General features: G+C 45.4%; 1 protein-coding gene across 2 annotated transcripts in view; it reads right to left on the bottom strand.

The window, feature by feature from the left end:
- Positions 1 to 3,102, bottom strand: part of Ubxn7 (UBX domain protein 7) — a 63,278-nt gene extending 60,176 nt beyond the window's left edge. For both annotated transcript variants that reach the window (XM_005344840.3, XM_013351596.2), the window contains exon 1: positions 2,990 to 3,102. In XM_005344840.3, coding sequence (XP_005344897.1) covers positions 2,990 to 3,062 — 73 coding nt within the window. In that variant the 5' untranslated portion in view covers positions 3,063 to 3,102. The remainder of the gene's footprint in view (positions 1 to 2,989) is intronic.
- Positions 3,103 to 8,754: the final 5,652 nt, after the last annotated feature.

Below are 8,754 nucleotides of genomic sequence, written 5' to 3'. Positions count from 1 at the left end.
CCAGCCTGGTCTACAGAGCTAGTTCCAGGACAGACTCCAAAACCACAGAGAAACCCTGTCTCGAAAAATCAAAAAAAAAAAAAAAAAAAAAAAAACCAAACCAAACCAACAAACAAAAAACCCAAACACACAATAAAGCCAAGAATCTCTAAAATGGCGTAGAAGGAAGGCCCTCAGTGCATCTCTTGCCAACTCCCTAGCCCTATTGTCTCTTCTCTCACTGTATGCTCATCCTCTCATCTCCAAACCCTTGCACACATTTTTCCTGTCATAAATGTCTTCCGAGTTCAGACAGAAAATTCTTTCTTCTGGGAAGTCTCTATCTCCTCCTATGTTCTCACATTAGTTGTTTGATTGGTCTTCTTTTTGGTTTTGACACTAAGTGTCACCCTGTAACCATGGCAGGCCTGGCACTCAGACCCACCTGCCTCAGTTTCCAAGTGCCAAGATTAAAGACATGGAACACCATGCCTGGTGCCTGAAACTTCATTACCATCTTTTGAAACAGTTACTAAAGTTCCAAGGGTTTTTCTTTAATATCTAGATCACGGTAACATTTCCTTACATAATGCTCTCAAATACAGTTAAACATCAATTCAAGAGAAATATACAGAAAACAGGAATGGAAATTAATCACAAAGCCAAATACTACGCACATCAATATTTCAAATTTTTTTTTGTTGTTGTTGTTTTTCCGAGACAGGGTTTCTCTGTAGCTTTGGTGCCTGTCCCGGAACTAGCTCTTGTAGACCAGGCTGGCCTCGAACTCACAGAGACCCGCCTGCCTCTGCCTCCCAAGTGCTGGGATTAAAGGCGTTCAAATGTTATAATAAATATCCAGACCAGGTATGGTGTTGGACACCCAGCACTTGGACAGATCTCTGAGTTCAAGGCCACCTTGGCGTTCTAGTGAGTTCCAGGATAGTCAGGACTACATAGTAAGACCCTATCTCAAATAACACTAAAAATAATCCATTCATTCAAAAACTTCAGAGAAATAGTAAACTAAGGTCTCTTCTTCAATGCGATTCTGTAACTTGTCAACTGGAGTTACAGATAGTCCTAAGTGTCAGGTGGGTGCTGGGAATAAAACCCAGGTTCTCTGGACACAACCAGTGAGTGCTCTTAGGCACTGAGACATTTATCCAGCACTCCTAGCCTTTTTTTTTTTTTTAAAGACAAGGCCTCACTATGGAGCCCTGGCTAGCCTGGAACTTTTTTTTTCCTTTGGGAGGTAGAGGGTTCAAGACAAGGTTTTTCTGTGTAGCCCTGGCTGGCCTCAAACTCACTCTGTAGACTAGGCTGGCCTCCTTGAACTCAGAGATCTACCTGCCCCTGCCTCTCAAGTGCTGGTATTAAAGGCAAGCACCACCACCGCCAGGCTCATTTATCCTTATTTTTGATTGCTAATTTATCTTCACTTTTTCTTTGTTTTTTGACTTGTTGGTTTTCTCTATGAGACTTACTACATTTTTCTATGCAAACAATGCAGCAGTATTAACTTGTATACAGAGACCTATTTCTTTCCATAATGTTGGTTTGGTTAGACACTGGGAAATCCACATATTATAAGTACAATAATCTGACCACAAAACTTAACAATATTTTCAATTTTACCTTACTTTTCACCTCAATTATATTACAAATCTTATTTTACTAACTTTGACATATTTCATGAGACGAGACAAAAAAACAATGCATCAACCATCTAAATTATCGTTGCACAGCAAAACATAAGTAGCTTCAATTATAAAACTGCAAACAACGTGTATTGGTTAAAATACCATGCTTTACCGATCTGACACGTCAAATTCAAGAACACAAAGTAGAAAGAAAAAAAAAAAACTCCACATCTAACACATTATTACCAAAGAAAAGCTAGCCCTGCTGAGAGCGGGAACTAACTTTCTGACCTCTTTTCAAAATGACACACTAGAACAGCAAAATCACACTCGGGCACATGGAGTACTCCTCTCTCAAATCACTCCACGGAGAACTTCATCATTTGCTCCGCCCTCTAATAACTCATGCAAAAAAAGTTGAGCACCCTCAGAGAGAAACAAGACACGGCGCATTCATAGAATGGCTTAGATCCTTTCCTCGGGGCTAAGAAAACCTGCGTCTGCCCTTCGTCGAGGTCCGAAAGGAAAGAAAAACCTAGGCCTAAGGTTTCGCGGATACTGACATCCAGAAACAGATTTCTCGGCCAGAAGTTTCTGCCGCCATCCCTATTTTACCAGCAAAGGCTCGGGCGCCATCGTCTCGATCTTTGATTTTATTATGAGGATGTGGGAAAGGCTACCCAGGATTACTCTAGCCCCCCCATTAAGCTTAGGGGTACCCCTCATCCCTATTCTAAACCCTCCGTCCCTAACTCCTCCGCACCCCTAGTTCCTGGCGGCAAGTCCCCCGGGATGTGTAGAGGCGCGGCGGAACCCACCGGCCTCGCCGTTAAAGCGAGAAGGCCCTCGCACGCCAGGGCCACCGCCAAGGCTCCGGGGGGCCCAGCGAGGGGAAGGGCGGGCAGGGGCGGAGGAACGATGACCTGGCCGGGAGGAGAGGACGGCGTGAGGGGACCCATTGCACCCCCTTGTCCGAGGGCCGCACGGCACCCCGAGAAGGGGATGAAGGAGGAAGAGGGCGGTGGCCCGGGTGCGGCCCCCTACTCCTCCCGCCCGCAGGTCCCCGATGGCGGGGACCGCGAGCTCGGCCCATCCCCTGCTCCGGGCTGGCAGGGGGCGTGGGGGCCTGTCTGGGAACTGAGCGGAGATCGAATCGAGGGACCCCGGGCCGCGCGCGGGGGGGGAAGCTGCCTCCCGCCTGAACCGCAGACCCCGGACGCTGTCGTCGCCTGTTCCTCAGGAGAGAGGACAGGAGCTCAGGGGAAAACCCGAGGGAGAAAGGCACGAAGGTGTGGGGAAGCCGGAGGCCAGCCCCGACAGCCTCTCGGTCCCCCAACGCTTCACCTTCCCGTAGCCGCGTCCCTTACCGGTGATGGCCATGAACTGCTGAATTAACCCCTTCAGCGCCGACGACGCCGCGGAGCCCCCGTGGGCAGCCATCTTACCGCCGCCGCCGCCGCCGCGGAACAACAACACAGACACACACACGGCCGTCCCTCCCCCACGCCGTTGCGTGCTGCGCGCAGGCGCCCTGGTAGGCCCAAGGCTCCGCCTCCTCCCGCTTGCGCTCGGCTGGCGCAGGCGTGATCTCCGCCAGCGCCGCGCGCACAACTGTGGTGGTGTGACTCCCGCGTTGCTTCCTTGCTAGCTAGGCTCCTAGTCCTTTGAAACCTTTGATGGCTTCCTCCAGCTCCGAAGGTATCCACCTAAATAACCGTGTGTGAAGCCTAGTGTCTGAAAGAAACTTCAGAACTGAAATACCAAAACCTTCATGCAATATGCAGGGCTTCACATATACTAGGTATTTTGTTTGGTTTTGGAAGATGAGGGTTTCTTACAAGATCTCCTGAGTAAATTGGGAGCATGGGAACCATGGGAGAGAGTTGAAGGGGAGGGGAGGGAAAAGGAAGGGAGCAAAGAAAAATGTATAGCTCAATAAAATAAAATAAATCTGTGTTTCTTAAATTTTAAGTGTAAATTTAAAACTTAGTAAAAAAAATGAACTAGTCCATAATTTAATAAATGATTATTCTGTTTTTCTTCAACAAATGTCTCAGTATGTCTCCACTCGAAGTCAGTCTTATTTTCTTCAGATATAAAATGAGGTGTCTTTTTCTTTCTTTTTCTTTCTTTCCTTTCTTTAACAAAGATAGGTGTAAGCATTGCTGCTCGGATGGGAAGGGATCCTGACAGGAGCTAAGGAATGCTAGGTGCTGCAGCTCAGATGGAAGCCTATTCCGGCTGTCAGGGTCACAGTAAGTGTAGCAGTTTCTAGGGAAAGGTTTCCCCAATGTAACAGCTCTGCTCCGGCAGGAGAGGGCTTCCCCAGCGAAGCTGTTACAATTTGGCTATAGTCCCCCAAGCTGTTAACAACTGTGCTCTGCTAGTCGGGAAGGTTTCCCCAGCGACACTGTTAACAGCCCTGCTCGGCTCTGGCTCCCGTGAAGTCATTTCTCTCCTCTGCTCCATTCCAGCGAAAGAAGGCCTTCATCCAAACCTCATTTAAGAGATTTATAGGGAGGAAAGAATCCAGGAGAGTGGCAGAAAAGGGGCAGCAGCCTACTGAACAGGTGCAGGGCTTATATAGGGCTTCTTAGGGGCCGAGTTTATCCAGGGAGAGAATTTTCAGGGTGGGAATTGGTCAGATTTCAGTCCCTTGAGCTCAGATTGGCTAGATTGCATGCACGGGGATTGGTTGATTTTCTGCTTAGTTGGTCAGGGGCAGATTTGGCTCTAGTTTTAGAGCCAACCTGTGTTCCTTTCACTGGCCTTTTTAACTGTTGGCTCTAATTTCAGGGCCAGGGTATATTTATTTCACTGACTCTGATTCTAGGGCCAAAGTGTGTTTCTTTGGCACTGGTTTCAAGGACAGGGTGTATGTCTTTGGTTCTGGGTTCAGGGCTAAATTATTTCTTTCACTGACTTGGGTCTCGAAGCCAGGGTGTGTTTCCTTCACTGGCTCTTGTTTCAGGGACAGGGTGGGTTTCTTTGGCTGGCCCCTTTTCCCTACAATAGGTATATATGTAGATACAATAAGTAAAATATAGCCGGGTGGTGGTGGTACACGCCTTTAATCCCAGCACTTGGGAGGCAGAGGCAAGCAGATCTCCTTGAGTTTGAGGTCAACAAGAGCTAGTTCCAGGACAGGCACCAAAGCGACAGAGAAACCCTGTCTCGGACATAACAAACAAACTATATATACACACACACATACAGAGAGAGAAAGAGAGGGGGGGAAGGGGGGAGAGAAAACACTGGAGAATACCCTGAAAACATTAATGCTTGCAACTAAAAAAAAAAAGAAGCAATGATGAGAGAGATGTCTAGCTTGGTTTTCATCTTTTACTTTTATATAAGATAATAGTATGTAGGGCTGGAGAGATGTCTCAGTGGTTAAGAGCATTGTCTGCTCTTCCAAAGGTCCTGAGTTCAATTCCCGGCAACCACATGGTGGCTCACAACCATCTGTAATGAGGTCTGTTGCCCTCTTCTGGCCTGCAGGCATACACACAGAAAGAATATTGTATACATAATAAATAAATAAATAAATAAATTTTAAAAAAAGCTAATAGTATGTAACTTGCATGGTTCTAAATACTTATTATTCCAGTCATTTAGACTATCTTCTATTCAGCACCTGGGAGACAGAGGCAGGCAGATCTCTGTGAGCTGGTGGCTAACCTATTCTATTGAGCAAGTTCCAGGACAGCCAGAGCTACACAGAGAAACCCTGTCTCGGCCCTCCCACCCCCCAAAAAGAGTTGAAGGATGGAAAGACGATTCATCTGTTAAGAGCACTTACTGTTTTTCAGAGGACCCAGATTTAGTTCCCAGCAACTGCGGTGCAGCTCACAACTGTCTGTAACTCCAGTCCCAGGAGATCTGGCAGTCTTCTTGGGCATAGCACACATGCAGTATTCTATGCAGGTCAGATACATACAAAATAAAAAAAGAGAAATTATTTTTAAAAAGTGTGTGGGGGTACACGATGTAATTGGATGGTCCTAAAGTTATAGATCCAAAAGTTCAGATCAAAGCCGCACAGTGGTGGCTTTGCCTTTAGTCCCAGTGCTCAGAATGCAGAGGCAGGGGGATCTCTGAGTTTGAGGACAGCCTGGTCTAGAGAGTGGGTTCCAGGACAACCAAGGCTACACAGAGAAACCCTGTCTCAGAAGAGAGAAAGAGAGAAAAAGTCTAAATCAACAAGGAGAAAGATCCCTTTAAAACCTGGCAGAGGCAGGTAGACAGGCCTGGTCTATGGAGTGAGTTCCAGGCCAGCCAAGGCTACATAGTGAGACTCTGTCTCAAAGGAAAAAAGGTATAGGGAAGGCAGGCAGAGAAGAAGGGGAAAAAGAGAAATTGGGCTTTGAACCTAGACAGGAATAAGCTAAAAAAGATTGGGGGATGGAATACAGAAAATGCAAAAAGAAAGTCCAGAAATAAAAAAGATTTCTGTTACCAGGGCCAGGGAGATCACTCAGTATAAAGCCATGTGGCCAAGCCTGCTAACCTGGGTTCAGTCCCCTTGGCCAGACTTTTAGCTAAGCCAGTGTTACCACCATCAGAAACAAATATTAGGGCTCGGTGGAAGAGAAGCATTCACAAGACCCTTGTGAATTTCATTTGATCCCAGCACTTCCAAAAAAAGAGAAATGTGGAGTAAACATTCAGTTAAGGAATTCGGCTGTTTAGAGCGGTATGCGTCCAAGCAGGAAAACCCAACTCAGACGGCTCCAACAGCAGGGAAAGTGAGGGAGAGTTCGCACAGTGCTCTGGACTTCAGCTCCACCTCTCTCTAGATCTGCAGGCACGCCCTTGTCTGCAGGAGTGTTGTCCCTGGCTGAAAAGGCAGGGACTCCACACAGCAGCACCTCAGGCAGAGGAAAAAGCACCATCTCACCTACTAAGAAAGGGACAATTTTCTAGAAGTCTCTTTGGAGACTTTCCTTCAAAATCCATTGGTTTGAACTGAGTTACAGTTCCCATCCTAAGCCTGTCCCTCTGCCGGGGTGGGAGAGAAACATAGCTGGTTTAGTATAACTAGCATATGGCTGTGTGGAGGAAGGTGCTCTCAAGCACCAGAATGTGGGACTTGAGAAAGAGAGAGGAGGAGGAGGAATTGATGTTAATTAGGCAACAAACAGACTCTTCTCCATTCATAAAACTTCTCTGTGAACATGATGAAATGCTCCTCCACTTCCCGTTATTCCGGTTCTCCTTTTACCTAGAATCCTTCTGAGTAACAGTTTAACAGGTTCTTTAATACCAGGAAAATAACCACTAGAAACTCCTACCTCTCAGTATGAAATTAAAAAATTGATATTGTGCGGTTAAGAGCGCTAGTTGCTCTTTTAGAAGACCCAGGTTCAGTTCCCAGCACCCATGTGGAATCTCACAGCAGTCTGTAATACCGACTGGGATCCAAGCCAAGGGATCCAATACCTGGCCTCCTCAGGCACTGAATACAGGTGGTGCACAGACATAGGTAGAGGCAAAACACTCATACACATAAAAAATAAAAATAAAGGTTAAAAATGTTTAAAATGGTGTTGTGGAATATTATTTTAAGACGTGTTACATTTGTTTCTGGGGTAGAACATTTGTTTTAATGACTCAAAGATGTGTTGCATTCTTTCATGTTGCATTTGTTTAACTCTGTGAAACTGTGTTTCTTTGTCTGTCTAAAACACCTGATGGTCTAATAGAGAGCTGAACAGCCAATAACTAGAAAGGAGAAAGGGTAGGCGGAGCTGTCAGGCAGAGAAAATAAATAGAAAGAGAAATCTGGGGACAAGAGCAAGAGATATCAAGGATCTAGAAAAAGAAGGGGCCAACCACCCAGCCACCCAGCCAGCCATGGAATAAGAGTGGAAGTAAAATATACAGAAGTAAGAAAAGGAAGAATCCCAGATGCAAAAGGTAGATGGGATAATTTAAGATAAGAAAAACTGGTTAGAAACAGGGCAAGCTAAAGCTGGACATTTATTTTTATTTTTTAAGATTTATGTATTTATTATTTTATTATGTATACAGTGTTCTGTCTGCATTTATCCCTGCAGGTCAGAAGAGGGCACCATATCCTATTATAGATGGTTTTGAGCCACCATGTGGTTGCTGGGAATTGAACGCAGGACCTCTGGAAGAGCAGCCAGTGCTCTTAACCTCCAAGCCATCTCTCCAGCCCAAGCTGGGCATTTATTTATTTATTTATTTATTTATTTATTTATTTATTTATTTTGGTTTTTCGAGACAGGGTTTCTCTGTGGCTTTGGAGCCTGTCCTGGAACTAGCTCTGTAGACCAGACTGGTCTCGAACTCACAGAGATCCGCCTGCCTCTGCCTCCCGAGTGCTGGGATTAAAGGCGTGCGCCACCACCGCCCGGCGCAAAGCTGGGCATTTATAAGAAAGAACAAAACTCCATGTGTGATTTATTTGGAAGCTGGGTGGTGGGCCCCCAAAAGAGACAAAAGAGTTTCGACATTCCAAAGTGGGGCTAGCGTAAAAGAAAATTCAACAATAAAATGGGATTGTGTTTTTGGTTGTGAACCTAGGCTGAGCTGTGATACGGAGAAACCCTGTCTCAAAAAAACAAATATATATAGTGAAAGTTGTCAGAATTAAAATAAAGTCACTTTGTCAAGCCTTTCTTCATAAGGAATAAACAAAACTGAGAGGTTATGAGGAGGGAGGGAATCCTGTTTGCAGAGGAGGAGAGCAGTTATTCAGAGACTTCTGAAGCACACCCTTACACAAAGGTCATTATACCAGTGGGGACCTTTGCCCAGCACCTGTCTGTTTAATCTCAGACTGAAGCCATCATGCAATAGACACTTGTAGCCAGCAATTATAGTCTCAGAATATTTCATGTAATCCTTTGCATTTCACATTTATATATTCCTCTTGTTGCAAGCATGGTGGCACAAAAGTGAAATCCCAGGAAGCTGAGGGAGGAGGATTACTAGTTCCATGTCAACCTGAAGTTATATACCAAGACCCTGATTCAAAAACAAAATTCTCCTTGTCTCACCCTTTTTGAATATACCTTACTTTACTGTGGTGTATATTCATACATTGCAGTGCTCTTCTAGCCCCAACTGTATGTTATTCTTTCAAGATTTTTTTTTTTTTTTT

This window comes from Microtus ochrogaster, chromosome 2 (genome assembly GCF_000317375.1).
Source record: "Microtus ochrogaster isolate Prairie Vole_2 chromosome 2, MicOch1.0, whole genome shotgun sequence".
Classification (NCBI taxonomy): domain Eukaryota; kingdom Metazoa; phylum Chordata; class Mammalia; order Rodentia; family Cricetidae; genus Microtus; species Microtus ochrogaster.
This window is presented reverse-complemented; position numbering and strand designations above follow the sequence as displayed.